A 17431-nucleotide genomic window follows, 5' to 3' on the forward strand; every position below is an offset into this window, starting at 1 on the left:
TGAGATTTATCAATATGTTTGAAGAGGATATGAAAACCTAACATTTGCGTGTATCATTTGTAGTCAGTTCTTCAACTTTAGCTCCCAATCAACCTTAAATGCATGTTTCTAGATTAATAGTCAGACCTGACGGAACTACATTAACAGATAGTTCAGCTCAAAAACCAATATAAGGAAAAAAGCTATTATAGAAGCCAGAGGGATGAACAGAGAGATTGAAATCTTAAAGCTATTCATTTTTCAACAGTTAATATTGCCTAAAAGTGTTGGTATTAATTGTCTTGGAATCATTACATATACGCTGGTCTAGTCACTCAAGGAAATTTATTTTAACTTATCACCTTGCAGGCTGAGCTTGCATTTTCCGGGTTTCAGTGGCAAGGACAATTTAATACCATATCTTCAAAGTAATTTTATTTAAATTGTATTTTTGCACTTTCATCTTAAAGTGAGCATGCCTGATAGTTGAGGAGCCCAAATTGCTCTGCGTCAACTAGTCAAACCTGATTGTGAAGACTTAATAAGAAAAATTTGAAAGCTAACTTGAATCTCTATCTTTTCTCCATAGCCAAACACCTTCACTGGCTAAGAGTATAGGCCCTGGAATCAGACTGCCTGGGTTTTGATCCTAGAACCATCATTTTCTTTTTTCTTTCTTTTTTTTTTTTTTAGAATGATTTTTGCTCTTGTTACTCAGGCTGGAGTGTAATCTCCACTCACTGCAACCTCTGCCTCCCGGGTTCAAGCGATTCTCCTGCCTCAGCCTCCTGAGTAGCTGGGATTACAGGCATGCACCATCACACCCGGCTTATTTTGTATTTTTAGTAGAGATGGGGTTTCTCCATGTTGGTCAGGCTGGTCTCGAACTCCCGACCTCAGGTGATCCAGCCGCCTTCGTCTCCCAAAGTGCTGGGATTACGGGCAGGACCCACCATGCCTGGCCAGAACGATCATTTTCTAGCTGTGTGATCTTGGCCTAGTTACTTAACCTCCCCTTGCCTCAGTTTGCTCATCTGCAAACTAGGGATACTATTAATACTTACCTCATAGGGTTATTTAGGAGGATTAGATAAGATAGTACGTGTAAAGTGGTCAAAGTAGTGCTAGCACACAGTATGCACTCAAGAAATGTTAGCTACAATAAATGTTAGCTATTACCACTTTGGATATACAGTCTCATTAAGTCAAAGACATGTAAGTCTAAGCATGGTGTTACTGAATCCCCCACCCCCATAGTAGCTGTGAGCTTTGTAATCATGGAGGACAACTTGATGAGGACACTGACCAGTCCGATTTTCAGAAACATGAGAAATCTTCCTGAAGCCAGTCTATTACATGAAGGCAGCAAAATGAAGCATGTCAAATAATATATACTGCCCATGACTTCTGTAAGTCACTCACTCAGATGCTATTTCATTCATTCATTCATTCATTCATTCATTCATTCATTCATTTACTCAAGAAGTACTTATTGAACTCCTACTGTGTGGCAGGCTTTATGCTAGGTGCTGGGGACTCATTGGTAAACTACCTGGATACGGTCCTTTTCTTTTGGGAGCCTACTTGGTGACACAGACAAAAAAGTGAGTAATCAAAGTGAAAAATTTGAAAAATCATGATAAGTGATGCGGAAAATGGACAAGGTGCTCATGGGAATAGTGGGAAGAAGGGCTGTTTGAGATGGAAGAGTCCAGAGGGCAGTCTTCTCTGAGTAGGTAGCATTTAAACAGACCTGAGAGGTGGGAAGCACCAGCCCATGAAGATGGAATTTCATTGCAACATTTCACAATCCTCCTCAACACTTTCTCTCAACACCTTAATGATCTATATTGTGTGATGGGGATGACTAACATTAAACGGATATGGGGGCCGGGCATGATGGCTCACGCCTGTGATCCCAGCACTTTGGGAGGCTGAGGTGGGTAGATCACTTGAGGCTAGGAGTTTGAGACCAGCCTGGCCAAAATGGTGAAACCCTGTCTCTACTAAAAACACAAAAAATTAGCTGGGTGTGGTGGCGGGTGCCTGTAATCCCAGCTACTCGGGAGTCAGAGGCATAAGAATTACTTGAACCCTGGGGGATGGAGGTTGCAGTGAGCCAAGATCATGTCACTGTACTCCAGCCTGGGTGACACAGTGAGACTCTGTCTCAAAAAAAAAAAAAAAAAGATGGGAAGATTGACTATAGCCTGTGATTTTCACTTCCACTTAAATATCTGTCCTTGGATGTCTCCTCATCTTTGCCTTGTGAGGTCTTATAATCTCTTTTACTTGCTCTCATGAGCACTGAAGGAACCAGACTTTATTTTGTGAGACAGAGTCTCACTCTGTCACCCAGCCTGGAGTACAGTGGTGCAATCTTGGATCACTGCAACTTCCACCTCCCAGGCTCAAGCAATCCTCCCACCTCAGCCTCCCAAGTAGCTGGGACCACAGGCACATGTCACCATGCCTGGCTAATTTTTGTATTTTTTGGTAGAGACAGGCTTTCACCATGTTGGCCAGGCTGGTCTCAAACTCCTGACTTTAAGTGATCCTCCTGCCTCGGCTTCCCAAAGTGCTGGGATTACAGGTGTGAGCCACCGTGCCCAGCCCAGACTTTATTTTATAGCTGATCTTCATAGGATTGGCTTGGATGCTTCCTCAGGTCCTACATAGGTAGATCAAATGAATCAGCACATGTTTAGTTACAAGTGGCAGAAAACCCAACACAAACTGGCTTGAACAAATAAAGGGGATGGTGCCGTGTGCAGTGGCTCACACCTGTAATCCTAGAACTTTGGGAGGCTGATACGGGCAGATCACTTGAGGTCAGGAGTTTGAGACCAGCCTGGCCAACAGTGAAACTACTTCTCTACTAAAAATACAAAAATTAGCCAGGCATGTTCACGCCTGCCTGTAATCCCAGCTACTGGGGAGGCTGAGGCATGAGAATCACTTGAACCTGGGAGAGGGAGGTTGCAGTGAGCAGAGATCATGCCACTGCACTCCAGGCTGGGTGACAGAGTGAGACCTTGTCTCAAAAAAAAAAAAAAAAAAAAAGGAATTTATTGACTCCCATTACTGGGAAGTTCAGGGGTAATGTTCAGGTACAGCTGGATCCAGGATCTTCAACACTCTTGATGGGAATCTGTCTCTTATCATGTTTTTGAACTTTGCTTTTCTTTGTGTTGGCTTCATTGAGTGACAGGTTCTATGTCTACATGTGGTAGGTTCCAGCAGATCCTTGTGTATATCCTTCTAAGTTCAAGTCCAGAGTAAAGAAAGCTTTTCTCCTAATGCTCCACTCAAAGTTCTGGTTGACTCTGGTTAAATCACATGTCCAATCCAGAACCAGTGACTGCAGCTAGGCTAAGGTATGAATTGAAATTCATCACTCCCGGAACTTGGTGCAGTTAGCTTTGACTGAACCACATGAAGTAGGAATACAAAGAGGTGGTTCTCCGGAGGAAGTTATGAATGATGAATAGCCACTGTGCTAGAATTATGGAGACCTATGTGTCAGCCCTCTTAAATCAAGGCTTAGTTTAAAATAGTTTAACACCAAAGCATTTTGTGTGCTACTCTTGGAATTGAAGAGTAAACATTGGAATTGAAGGGGTAAACATATTTCTGTAGGACCACAGACGAAGAAAAAATCAAGGGGTAAACATATTTCTGTAGGACCATAGAGGAAGAAAAAAATCATTCTGGCTGAAACATCATGAAGAAGGTGACATTTGAGTTGAACCAAAAAAAAAAAAAAAAAAAAAAGAATGGCTGCACTTGGAAGTGCAGAAGGGCATTTCAGATGAAAGGACTGGTTTGAACAAAGGCAAAGAGACAGGAAATTATAAGGTTTTGTTGTGAGGTTGTGGAAAGGCTGGGTGCAGTGGCTCATGCCTATAATCCCAGCACTTTGGGAGGCCGAGGTGGGTGGATCACTTGAGGTCAGGAGTTTGATACCAGCCTGGGCAACATGGTGAAACCCTGTCTGTACAAAAAATACAAAAAGCCAGATGTAGTGATGTGCACCTGTAATTCTAGCTATTTGGGTGGCTAAAACACGAGAACTGCTTGAACCTGGGGAGGTGGAGGTTGCAGTGAGCTGAGACTGTGCCACTGCACTCCAGCCTGGGTGACAGAGCAAGACTCCATCTCCAAATAAGAAAAAAAAAAAAAGGAAAAGAAACGTTGTGGAAACAGATGCTGGAAAAGTTTGGATCCTGATGCAGAAGAAGTTGTATGTCCAAAATGTCTGAAGGTCATAAGAGTGACTGAAGGAAACAAGCAGCAGACACACAGGACACAAGTGCATTTAATATTGGTGAAGGATATAAGAGATTTGTTGCCTGAAGACACCTCCATAGATTAGGGGACATACTCAGTTGAAGTAGCATCTTGAGGACATTAACTTGGATGCAGAGGCCAGGATGGTTTGGAGTGGGGATTCCAGAGGAGTAGGATGGGAGATCAGTCAGGAGACTACAGCAACAGCTTATTTATGCCCTCAGGCCTGGGGACCTTGATCATTCCTGGATGGTTTATCTTTTATTCTTACTGTTTTTTTAGGCTGAATCCATTTTGCAAGGGTACCTGGATGATTCAGGATACAGTATCCAGGATCTGAAGAGCTTTCATTTGGTAGGACTTGGTGCAACCCTGTGTGCTATAAACATCACTGAAATTCCACTTATAAAGATCTCAGAATTCAGGTAACTAAAATACGAATGTCCAAAATGGCAAATGGGTTAATCCATCCATCCATCCATCCATCCATCCATCCATCCATCCATCCATCCATCCATCCACCCGTCCGTCCGTCCATCCATCCAGATATTCCACCTCCTGACACTTGGCACCTTTCTGGGCTAAAATCCCACTGGGCTAATGGGATAAGGTGGATCTGCTGTCCCTGCTGAGCCTACTGCGCAGTGTGTTTGTGTGTGTGTGTGTGTGTGTGCGCGCGCGTTTGTTTGTTTTTGGCTGAAGAGTCCAAGCTCATATTATATCCCTCCCTCTTTAACCACTACCAGGGTGGTAGTGGCCAGAATTGGGACCCTGCTCTGCAGCACACATGTCTTGGCTGAGTTTAAGAGGAAGGCTGAAGTCGTGTTTGGGGATCCCACTGAGTGGACCAGTTCTGTCTTGCAGGAGCTTGGGACCATTGCAGGTAAGACTCACCCTGAGCATGCCTTTCTCTCTCTTTCCAAACTTAAATGTGGGGACACAAAATAAAACATGATCCTTGGCCACGTGTAGCAAACATCAGTGGTGTTAGAGTAAAACCTACATTTCACTTGCAGAGGGTGGGTCTGCAAATCTGCTTTTAAAACAAGCTCTCTTGGAGATTCTTGTGTACACTAAAGTTTGGAAAACCACTAGTTTAGAATGTGATTTAATTGGCCCCTAAGTAGGTTTATACAAAATTTGAAAGTGTGTAAATTGAAGTTCCTTCTGGGCATGCATTTCACTGTAGGAGGCCAATCAGGGCTAATGTGACCCACATTTTTTTTTTCTGAGTTGATGAAGGAACTTGATTCCCCAGTATGATTTCCAGGGCCTTTTGTAAGGAATGATGCTTGCCTAGAACACTCAGATCTGAGCATTATGCAGCACCATTAATAAAACAAGCGGAGTTCTGATGGCTTGAACTAAACCCCCGTGATTACTTTTTCTCCCCAGCTGGATTAACTAAGGCAGAGCTCCGGATGCTTGACAAGGATTTGATGCCATATTTCCAGCCATCAGCAATAAAATGCCTTCCTGATGAGATATTCAAAGTAGGTGCTCAGTTCTTCAAGGAGAAATGGGAGCTTGACCCCATTTCAGATCACACAGGGAAACAGGTGATGGGCCTTGGAATTTAGAGGCTTGTGACCAGGTTTGGCTGATGGGGTCAGAGGAGATCTCTATGAGTCTAGGTGTTCTTAAAAAACATTTTTTTCTTAAAATTACAATATGTAGTTTAATTATATTTATTTTTATGGTCATCGTCTCTTCTTCTAGCAGGTGGTACTGATTTTCTACTTATGGTGGTATGACAGGTTCACAAACCCTTACGAAAATCCTTGGGGACAGATATAGTTCAGAATTCAGAATTTCTCAGATTTTGAAAAGATCACCCTGTACATTTACTGTATGTAACTTCGTACCCCCAGCAGTGTCTGGGGAAGCACCTTGTAAGCAAACACGTTAATATTTCTGTGAAGAAATCTGTGACAAGCCACACTACTTGGAATAAATAGAGACTATAAATAAATAGCCTCACATCACTTCAGGTCAAGTTTTGCTGATAAATAAGTTTGACTTAAACTTTGGGGGAAAACTTGCAGTTTTCAGATTATTTTTGGACTTTAGAATTGCAGATGAGGGATTATGGACCTTTGTAACATTTCCTTTTAAAATATAATTAAATAAAAATATTTTAGTTGATTTAGGTCAGGCATGGTGGCTCACGCCTGTAATTCCAACATTTTGGGAGGCTAAGACAGGCCAATCACCTGAGGTCAGGAGTTCGAGACCAGCCTGGCCAACATGGTGAAACCCCATCTCTACCAAAAATACAAGATTAGCTGGGCGCGGTGGTGGATGCCTGTAATCCCAGCTACTTGGGAGGCTGAGGCAGGAGAATCACTTGAACCCGGGAGACAGAGGTTGCAATGAGCCAAGACCACACCATTGCACTCCAGCCTGGGCAACAAGAGCGAAACCATCTCTCTCTCTCTCTCTCTCTCTCTCTCTCTATATATATATATATATTTCTCTCTATATATATTTTTAGTTGATTTAAAGAAAAGTATTAGGAAAATCACAAGAGGACAGGTGAAAAACTGCTATGGAAAAAATTGAGAGGGTGAAATTGGGTCAATTGAAGTAAGGGAAGCAGGGTATCTAATGACAGGTCCTTTTTTTTCTGTCTGTATACAAGATTAGGGGAGTGTTTGGTGGTAATAGTCTGCTCTGATGAGGAGGCAGTGACCCTGGTGTTCCTGTTTGCTGGGTAATGTTGGAACACATTTTGTCCACCACTTCTGGATAAAACACACAAACCAGGCTCGACAAACTCCCCTGGTGCCACATCACTTGTTCATTTCAAGAAAGATAGCCAAGGCCGGGTGCAGTGGCTCACACCTGTAATCCCAGCACTTTGGGAGGCTGAGGAGGGTGGATCATGAGGTCAGGAGATTGAGACCATCATGGCTAACATGGTGAAACCCTGTCTCTACTAAAAATACAAAAAAATTAGCTGGGGTGGTCACGTGTGCCTGTGGTCCCAGCTACTCGGGAGGCTGAGGCAGGAGAATGGCGTGAATCCGGGAGGCGGAGCTTGCAGTGAGCCGAGATTGCTCCACTACACTCTAGCCTGGGCAACAGAGCGAGATTCCGTCTCAAAAAAAGAAAGCCGACCTTCAATCACTTCAGCACCCCAGACAGTTCCGAGCACATTGCAGGCATAATAGCTGTTTGAGGGCAATAAATAGCAGTCCTCAAAGCCATTGAGCAAATAGCTGTTTCCCTTCTGGGGCACTCTGCATGGGACAAGCAGCTTGGTCTTGAATGCTGGCATTTTGCTAAGCACTTTATCTTGGTCTTGTTTGGAGTGCTGTTGTGCTGCTTCCTTGTACAGGTAGTTATCGATTCCAGAAATCCCTACCGATCACCTACATTGTGGCAGGCTCCAGGGTAGGTGCACCTAAGGATGCACAGGTGAAGGGGTTATCACACGGTGCCTTCAGGGGCCTGAAAGGTAACATAAGGTGCAGTAGGCTGGGTAGAGACTGAAGTGAACTGGAGAGCCCTGTCTAAATGTGGAGGCTGCTTCTCAACCCTAGCACATTCATGCAGTGTGGCCATGTGGGCCCAGGATTGCTGAATTTCCTTTTTACTTTTTTCAAGAAGAAGTCAGAAATCTTCATTTTCATATGGAATTGCTTGATAATTAAATGTTGGCAGCCAATCTGAATTTATTTTTGAAAACACAGTGCTGCAGGCCTAGAGATTCAATCTGGCCTGTGGGTCGCAAGTCAGCAACATTGATAAAAGAGATAATTTTTAGAATACAGACTCTGTGTTAATGGTATATGGAAGCCAAAAAAGTACCTATGTGCCCACCCCACCGTGTGTGTGTGTGTGTGTGTGTGTGTGTGTGTGTGTGTGTGTGTAGTGAGAGGAGAGGAGGTGATGCTGAATTTTAATTTTTTTGAGACAAAGTCTCACTCTGTTGCCCAAGGGAGTGCAGTGGCACAATGATGGCTCACTGCACCCTTGACCCCCTGGGCTCAAGCAATCCTCTCATGTCAGCCTAAGTAACTAGGACTACACACTTGGCTAATTAAAAAAACTTTTTATAGAGATGGGGCGTCTCACTGTGTTGCCCAGGCTGGTCTTGAACTCCTGGGCTCCGTTAATCATTCTGCCTCAGCCTCCTAAAGTGCTGGGATTGTAAGCATGAGCCATGGCGCTTGACTGACCAGATGCTGAATCTTGGAGGACAGCTGGCGATGAAGAAGAAACAGTGTTCCAGGAAGAAGGAGGTGCACAGAAAGATGCTGCCTCTAGGGAACTGTCAATATTGGCACCCACTCTCCTGGAGTGAAGAATGCCAGGTGTGAGGCTGGAGAGGTAGGCAGTTTTTTCCAGGAGCCTGAACTGTGTTCTGGAGTGGGGTGCCTGGAAGGGCTTTACACAGAGGGATATGATTCCAGGGAAGTATCTACCTGGACAAAAGAGGAGGAGAGGGTGACTGACAGGAGAGGAAGGGATGAGGGAGCATAAGCATCTTTCCCAGATTCTTCAGGGCCTTTAGAAAATAAACATGATGATGTAGAGTCCCCTTTACAGGAGCAGCATCCTGCCATCCCTTCGTATTCCAGTCCCATTGGAACGAGTCACCAAGTCCTTTGATCTGGAAGTGACTTCAGAAGACACCTTGTCCACAGTCCTTGAAGACATAGTCTGGCCGGCAGAATTTCCAACTCATGTTGTCCATAGCAGATATCACCAATAGATGACTGCATTTTCCCTCCGTGGAGCCCTCACAGAGCTCATCACATGGTGCTCAGGCAGTCAAACCAAAGGATCAGAATCAGTCAGCAGAGGAGATGAGTTCTCTATGCCGTCTCACATTTATCCCCAAAGCCCAGGGAGGCTGTGTAATTTGTCCAAGGTGACACAGCAAGCATGTGGCAGAGCAGGGGCTCGAATTCAGGCCTCTGGTCTTTAGGGCCTGTGTTTCCCCCTCCACATCAGTGTTTCAGGAGGTGGAAGACTTGAAGCACTGGGAAGCTGTCTTGCATTGCATTAAACAACGTTGCCACATAGGGAGGAAATCATGCCTCCCTTTTCAACTCTCCATTAGTACTTCTAATTACCTCAAGGAGAAAGTGTCGATTTAACACCTATATAGTACATTTTATATTCTCTCTCTCTCTGTCTCTCTTTTTTTTTAAGGGGCCAGGGTTCAGGTATTTTTGGCGGACAAATCTAGCTAGGATTCAACAATATTGTTTTATTTTTATTTTGCGGCTCCTATTTAATGCTTGCTTATGGCAAGTCTGCCGGCTTTCCATTTTTGGAAATTTCCATTTTAAATTTTCTATTTTTAAATGCATTTATTTTGGTAGTGCAAGAGTGATCTAATTTTAAGGAAATATCTTAAAGAGGACCACACATGATACACACAAGGGGATGGCAAAGTTGTGCGCATCCTGCGCGGACGCCCGAGGTGTGGGAAATCCGGGGAGGGGCCCCGTGTGAGGGTGCTGCCCCTTTGCCTCCCGCAGGAGCTGTCCGCGGAGCAGATCGCCTCCCTGGGTCCCGAGAACGCCGCCGCGGTGACCCACGCCCAGCGCCGGCGGCTCAGTCCACTGCAGCTGCAGAGCCTCCAGCAGGCGCTAGATGGCGCCAAGACTCACTCCTGGCAGGACGAGCCCGCTAGCGCCGGTCCCACCAGGACCTCATCCTCGCGTTCTCCCGCAGGTGAGCAGAGCCGCCCTCTGCCCCGTGTCCCAGCCGCACTCTCCTTCCCTGTCCTCCCTGTCAGGCCTGGGGTGGGGGGATTCTTAAGATTCAGAGCGAGGTCTCTGACAGTCACTGGGGATTCTGCCCTCAGTGAAAAACCCAAAGTCCCTATCAAGCTTCCCTACCAAGCTTCCCTACCAGGCTTCCCTACCAAGCTTCAGGATTAGTGATTCTCAACTATGGCTGCACTTGGGTGGGGGACATTAAAAATCTTCCAGTTCTCCCGCCCCTATCCAGAACGCATAACATCAGAATCTCAGGACTAAATTCATTTTAGCTGCTCCTTTGCAAACTTCCTCCTCACTATCCACTAATAATGAACTATTATTATTATTATTATTTTGACTCAGAGTCTCGCCCTGTCACCCAGGCTGGAGTGCAATGCCGCGATCTCGGCTCACTGCAACCTCCACCTCCCAGGCTCAAGCGATCCTCCCACCTCAGCCTCCCAAGTAGCTAGGATCACAGGTGTGTGCCACAACAGCTGGTTAATTTTTGTATTTTTAGTAAAGTTGGGGTTTCACCGTGCTGGCCAGGCTGGTCTTGAACTCCTGACCTCAGGTAATCTGCCCACCACAGCCTCCCAAAGTGTTGGGATTACAGGCGTGAGCCACCAAGCCTGGCCTGTCCAGTATTAATTAATTCAACCCATGTTTACTGGGCACCTACTATGTTCCAAGTGTGCAGTAGGGGCTGGGAATACAGAGGTGAGCAAGTTAGATAAGGCCCTCTTGTAAATGAAGAAGATATTTCAAATCTGACAAGACCAGGGAGGGTGATAGTGACTGAGGGCTGAGCTAAGATAGAGAAGCCTCCCCAGGGAGTGGCATTGGATCCTGGGACCATGACCTTTCCTTTTTCTCCCCCATGCCTTTCTTACAGCTCTCCCCCTTTCCCCTTCACTTTCTCACTTCTTTGTGATGCCTTCTGTTCTTAAAACCACATTTGGACCATGCTCTGGGGAGATAGCTTCTAACAAGCCAGAGATGTTCCCTGCCCTCATTGAGCTCTCAGTGCAGCCTGGCAGGGAGGGAAGACATGTACCCTGGTGAGCATGAGGCAGGTGCAGGGTGTTGAGATGGGAAACACACAGGCAACACACATGGGTCAGGAAACCTCCTAAAGTCAGTGATGTCTCAGGTAAGACACAAGGTGAGAAGAAGATGGGCTTAGCGAGGTAGACAGTGTCTCAGGAGTAGGTACTGGCATGGGCAAGTGCCCAGAGAAGTCAGAGGACTTGGTGCTTGACTAAAACCTCCACTCCACCTTTTCCTGAATTGAATGTCTCCCTACCCTGCCTTCACATAGGGATGGTGAATTGGAGTATTCCCCATTTCTGCAGCCACAAGTGGCCAGAGGTGGCACTTGAAAACGTAAATCATGCCTTTTGATGTATTATATTATTACTTTAAAACACTTTTCATTGAGGCTGGGCACATTGGCTCATGACTGTGACCTAGCACTTTGGCAGGCCGAGGTGGGTGGATCACCTGAGGTCAGGAGTTTTGAGACCAGCCTGGCCAACATGGTGAAACCCCGTCTCTACTAAAAATACAAAAATCAGCCGGGTGTGGTGGTGGGCACCTGTAATCCCAGCTATTCAGGAGGCTAAGGCAGGAGAATTGCTTGAACACTGGGGGCAGAGGTTGCAGTGAGCTGAGATCATGCCAGTTCACTCCAGCCTGGGCAAAAGAGCAAAACTCCATCACAAACAAACAAACAACAACAACAAAAACTTTCCATTGAAATATGATATGCATATATTTAAAAGTTATTTGTAAATGTTATAGCGTTTTGCACGAATAGATAACATGTGCAATAGATAATGCACAGGGTTCCAAATATTTAAAGTCTGAAAGTCATGTGGTGAAAGCTTTTCCTCCATCCCCTGTCTCCCAGCCACCCAGTTCCTTCCCCAGAGGCAACCAATGTTACCAGCTTCTTGTGTATTTGTCCAGAGATATTCTATGCATACACAACAAATCAAATATAGATGATCTCTGTACTTCTCACAAAAGCTTATTATACACATTATTCTGCACCTTGTATTTTTCACCTAACAATATACTTTGGTGAGAGTTATGTATCTGTGCACAGGAGCTGTGCCATTGTTGGTTTTATGGCTATGTCCTAACTGTATTCAACCAGAGGTCTGTAGATGGACCTTGCAGTTGTTTCTATATATATATTTTTTTGCTGTTACGAACAATGCTGCAGTTCCTGACCTGATATAATTTGCATCTGTGCAAGTATGTCTGTAGGATAAACTCTTCAAAGTGAGATTGCTAGATCACAGGATCTGCATTTATAATTTTGATGGATGTTGGTCGGGTGTGGCAGCTCATGCCTGTAATCCCAGCACTTTGGGAGGCCAAGGCAGGTGGATCACTTGGGGTTAGAAGTTTGAGATGAGCCTGGCCAACATGGTGAAACCCCTTTTCTACTAAAAATGCAAAAATTAGCCAGGTGTGGTGGCATGTGCCTTAGTCCCAGTTACTAGGGAAGCTGAGGCAGGGGAATCGCTTGAACCTGGGAGGCGGAGGCTACAGTGAGCCGAGATGGCGCCATTGCACTCCATCCTGGGTGACAGAGCGAGACTCTGTCTTAAATTTTTTTTTTTAAATGGATGTTGTCAAATCCCCTGCAGAAAGGTGTGACCAGTTTTCCCTTGAAACAGCAGTGTCAGAAAGTGATGAGGGCACCTTAAAAAGATGTTCCCTCCATGTCCCTGGCTGGGCAAGATCCTGGATGCCCCTCCTTCATTCAGCCCAAGGGCCTAAGTGAGGGCTGCCATTGGGTGAACCCTTCCTGTGGACCAGAGCCCAATCTTTTGTTTCCTAAAGTTGCTTAATTATCAGAATCACCTGGGAGAGATGCTTAAAATACAAATTCCCGGGTCCCCTGGCAGACTTGCTAAATCAGAATCTCCAGGGGATCCTGGAATTGGTGTTTCTAACAAGCTCCCTAGTACATGCTGACTGACACAATCTCATTTAATTCTCACTCCCCCACCTCTCCTCCTCTTTGGGGGTCATTGTTCCCATTTAAGAGATGAACAAATCAAGGCTCTGCATCAAGTGGTCCCAGAGAGAGACTCGGGGAGTTGGACATGACGTGTCTACCTTCTGCTTGCTGCCGGAACTTCACGTGTACTCTTATTTTGTATTTGCTTTTAGGAGCTCTCCAGTCGTGGGGTCTTTGGCTTGGTTGTCCCCTGCTGGTTCTAATGGCCAAGCTCCTGTGGTGAGTGGCCTGAGCGCATCATGCTGTGTTGCCCCAAGCAGCTGGCCAACGTGTGTAGAGACAGGATGCTCCAGATGGTGGGACACCCTTCCCTGGATCCAGACCCTCATCTAGGGCAGGGAGACCCTGGGGCCTTGATGGTGAAAATGCACCCCAAATGAAAAACAATTATTAAAAATGATCTTGCAAATTATTTTTAATTTTTTTAAATTTTAATTTCCATTAGTACATAGTAGGTATATATATTTATGGGGTACGTGAGATGTTTTGATACAGGCATGCGATGTGTAATAATCACATCATGTAAAATGGGGTATCCATCACCTCAAGCCTTTATCCTTTGTGTTACGAACAATCCAATTATACTCTTTTAGTTATTTTAAAATGTACAATTAAATTACTATTGACTATAGGGTCGGGTGCAGTGGCTCACGCCTGTAATCCCAGCACTGTGGGAGGCCGAAGCGGGTGGATCTCCTGAGGTCAGGAGTTTAAGACCAGCCTGGCCAACATGGCGAAACCCCATCTCTATAAAAATACAAAAATTAGCTGGACATGCTGGTGTGTGCCTGTAATTCCAGCTACTTGGGAGGCTGAGGCAGGAGAATCGCTTAAACTGGGGAGGCAGAAGTTGCAGTGGCAGACACCATGCCACTGCCCTCCAGCCTGGGTGACAGAGTGACTTTATCTAAAAAAAAAAAAAAATTACTGTTGACTATAGTCATCTTGTTGTGCTATGGAAGAGTAGGTCTTACTCATCTTTCTGTGTTTTTGTACCCGTTAACCATCTGCCTCCTCCCCACCAACTCTCCCATTACCCTTCCCAGCCTCTGTTCACTCTCCTTCTACTCTGTCTCCATGGGTTTGTTTTGATTTTTGATCTTGCAAATTCTTAAGCCCACTCATCTCCTCAGCAGGAAGCCCTTCTCTGTCCCATTGCAGCCTCTTTTGTTTTCCAGCTTGGAGACAGAGCTTCTTCTGTGGGGAAGAAGGGTGTTTTCTGTTAACAGCACGAGACCCTTACAATCAAGTTGCTGCCCTCACTTTAGAGATACCAGAGAGAGGCAGTGCAAGAAAAGGCACCATTTTAGCCAGGGCCTCATCTAGTTTCTACTTGGGCTTAATTTCACTTTCTTGAAGCTAGAGGCTACATTGGATTTCTCCTCTACGATATTTAGCAGAGCTGAAATAAATGAATCCCTGAGCAGAAGCCAATATTCTTGCCTGATTGCTGGGACTAAATGATGTTTTGGTGGGCATTGCATTGGTTGGAAATTAGAACATTTAACATGGCTCAACGTTATATCAATTTAAAAATACATCTTTCAGATGTCTTCCATTTCCTTGGGACTCAGCTGAATGGATGGCTGTGAAGTTATCATTAAACTCTCAAAATATTCCCTGTTTTTGGTGGAGATGGTGGTGGCTCTTCTGGTTTTAAGTTGCTCTGGGCTGTGGGGAATTGGTTGAAATAAAAAATAAAAGTATGTTGGGTAAGTCAGTCACTGATGTGATCCTGGCGCAGCTGAGAAAACTCCACCCACTGGCTCCATCCTGCTAGAATGAAGTTACTTCGGGGAATTGCCAGGATGCTTTTAGCCTTAGGTTTGGGAAGTCAGAGTTCAGGGAAGGGGGGCAGCAGTGGTGTTTGCAAACACCTTCTCGAAGACAGCATCACAGCTGCTTGGCAGGGCGTTTCTCTGGTGGCATCCTAGGCACTTCTGTTCTGCCACCAGCACACCTTGGGTTCTCCTAGTCACCCATTCACAGTAGACGTCTCATCTGGAGATAAGAAAACCCTGTGTGTTTCCGAAAATCTTGGTGTCCCTAAAAGGCGGTGGATTTTACAAAGCATCATGAGTAGGTGTTGCAGAGGCTGGAGTGTTTTTTCAGAGGTCACGTGGTTTTATAGAAAACTAAGACTGCAGTGTGAAAGGTTTGATCCTACACGTGTTATTTAATGTCTGATTTGGTTTTCCTTCATCCTGGCAGGGGAGTGGCAGCAAATGGTGCCCCTCAGGTACAGAACATTAATTTTTTTTTGTTTTTGTTTTTGAAATGGAGCCTCACTCTGTCACCCTGGCTGGAGTGCAGTGGCATGATCTTGGTTCACCACAACATCCACCTCCCCGGTTCAAGTGATTCTCCTGCCTCAGCCTCCTGAGTAGCTGGGATTACAGGCATGTGCCACCACGCCTGGCTAAGTTTTGCATTTTTGGTGGAGACTGGATTTCTCCATGTTGGCCAGGCTGGTCTTGAACTCCTGGCCTCAAGTGATCCGCCTGCCTTGGCCTCCTGAAGTGCTGAGATTATAGGCATGAGCCACCGTGCCTGGCCCAGAACATTAATTTTCTTACAAACAGCAGCCCCCAGTTTAGCTCGGCTGGACCAGCTGCTTGGAGAGGGGTGCTTGATGAGAACGTGTCTGCACAGACTCCCATGAGGATGTCCTTGGATCTCAACCGGTGTTCTCACTTTCTGCCAATCTTGGATTATCCTGCACAAGAAAAAGCAAACAGTAACAAAATCCACTCTACTTTGAGTCAGGCTTCACACTGCCAACTTCATGTAGCTTTTGTATTTCATCTCTCTTTCTGGTCATTTGTTTCTGGTCTAATTCCTGTTTCTTTCCTGCCATCTTGAATAATGACTCCCATTACAGAGGGCTGACTCTGGGTCAGGCTGTCTAAGGGCTTTCACTGTGTCATTAGCTCATTTCATTGTGGCCATGCTCCTGCCAGGTAGGCACTGTTAGGATTCCCATTTTCCAGATGAGGGGACTGAGCCTGAGAGAAGTTAAGGAGCTCTTGTCTAAGCTGCCCAGATAGGATGAATTTGAATCCTGACTTCTTTATTTCTGCACTGTGCTGCCTCCTGGACGGGTGTCCTTTAACTTCTCTAATAAGTCAGATCAGAGAGAGATTCTGTAAATCCCTTCACCTCCTCCTCTGGCGGGAGGCGAGTTTGCCTCACAGCACATATAATTGGTGATTGCCCCAGGCAGGAAGACAAATCTAGCTGATGCCTTGCAGGAACCCCAGGGTCTCGGGTTGAAATGCGCAGTCCTCTGCATGCAGGAAAGCAGCAGCTCACGCTGGCAGGTGCTGCTCCCATTCACCTTTCAATGTCAGCTCTCCTGATGGATTTCTAGCCTCCATCCTCCACAGCCCTCCTCAGCTGGAGGCAGGGATCACTGGCACTTCTATGCAGATCACAGCGTATTGGCTTTGATTCTTATCGGTCAGGACCTGTGCCATTCTGGCTTCTAAATTTTTTGAATATCACCCCAGTTAGATCCTTTTGCAGAATCTCCACCTTCAGGACCGCTCCAGACACCAAGCCAGGCTTGATGGGAGCTGCAACTTCAGCCTAACATCCAGTGGAACTTAGAATGAATGAACTTATCTTCCCTAGTCCTGGTACCCAGGGGTTCAGCCACAGCTGCTTGTGATGGGCTGTACTACCAAACAGAGGTTACTGTGTCTTGGGGTGTGTGTGTGTTTACTCTGTTTTACTGAAGTCATGGAAGAGAGTTACAACACAGCAAACAACTCAATATTCAATACTAGGCATTTTTTTTGTCCTTAAAAAGTCCTTTGCCCAATTTTGCCTCTTGAGGGGCCTTTAAAAATATTGGGCCAGGCATGGTGGCTCATACCTATAATCTTAGCACTTTGGGAGGCTGAGGCAGGAGGATCACTTGAGGCCAGGAGTTTGTGTCCAGCATGGGCAACATAGGGAAATCCCGTCCCTACCAAAAAAAAAAAAAAAAAAAAAAAAAAAAAAAAGCTGGGGGCAGTGGGTGGGTCACTCCTGTAATCCCAGTACTTTAGGAGGCCGAGGCGGGCAGATATCTGGGCTCAGGAGTTCAAGACCAGCCTGGGCAACATGGTGAAACCCCGTCTCTACTAAAATACAAAAAATTAGCTGGGAGTGGTGGCACGTGCCTGTAGTCCCAGCTACTTGGGAGGCTAAGCAGGAGAATTGCTTGAACCTGGGAGGAGAAGGTTGCAGTGAGTCGAGATTGCACCACTGCATCTGAGTCTGGGCAACAGAGTGAGACTCTGTCTCCAAAAAAAGAAAAATTAGCCCCCGCCTGGTGGCACACGCCTGTAGTCCCAGCCACTCAGGAGGCTGAAGTGGGAGGATCGGTTGAGCCCAGAAATTTGAGGCTGCAATGAACTAT

The 17431-nt window shown here is 45.7% G+C and overlaps 1 protein-coding gene across 1 annotated transcript in view; it reads left to right on the forward strand.

The window, feature by feature from the left end:
• Window positions 1–13438, forward strand: part of OTOA (otoancorin) — a 105597-nt gene extending 92159 nt beyond the window's left edge. Inside the window, exons 25-29 of the mRNA XM_032155922.1 lie at window positions 4552–4694; window positions 5016–5152; window positions 5665–5762; window positions 9765–9960; window positions 13179–13438. Coding sequence (XP_032011813.1) covers window positions 4552–4694; window positions 5016–5152; window positions 5665–5762; window positions 9765–9960; window positions 13179–13249 — 645 coding nt within the window. The 3' untranslated portion in view covers window positions 13250–13438. The remainder of the gene's footprint in view (window positions 1–4551; window positions 4695–5015; window positions 5153–5664; window positions 5763–9764; window positions 9961–13178) is intronic.
• Window positions 13439–17431: the final 3993 nt, after the last annotated feature.

This window comes from Hylobates moloch, unplaced genomic scaffold (assembly GCF_009828535.3).
Source record: "Hylobates moloch isolate HMO894 unplaced genomic scaffold, HMol_V3 SCAFFOLD_6, whole genome shotgun sequence".
NCBI classification, from domain to species: Eukaryota; Metazoa; Chordata; class Mammalia; order Primates; family Hylobatidae; genus Hylobates; species Hylobates moloch.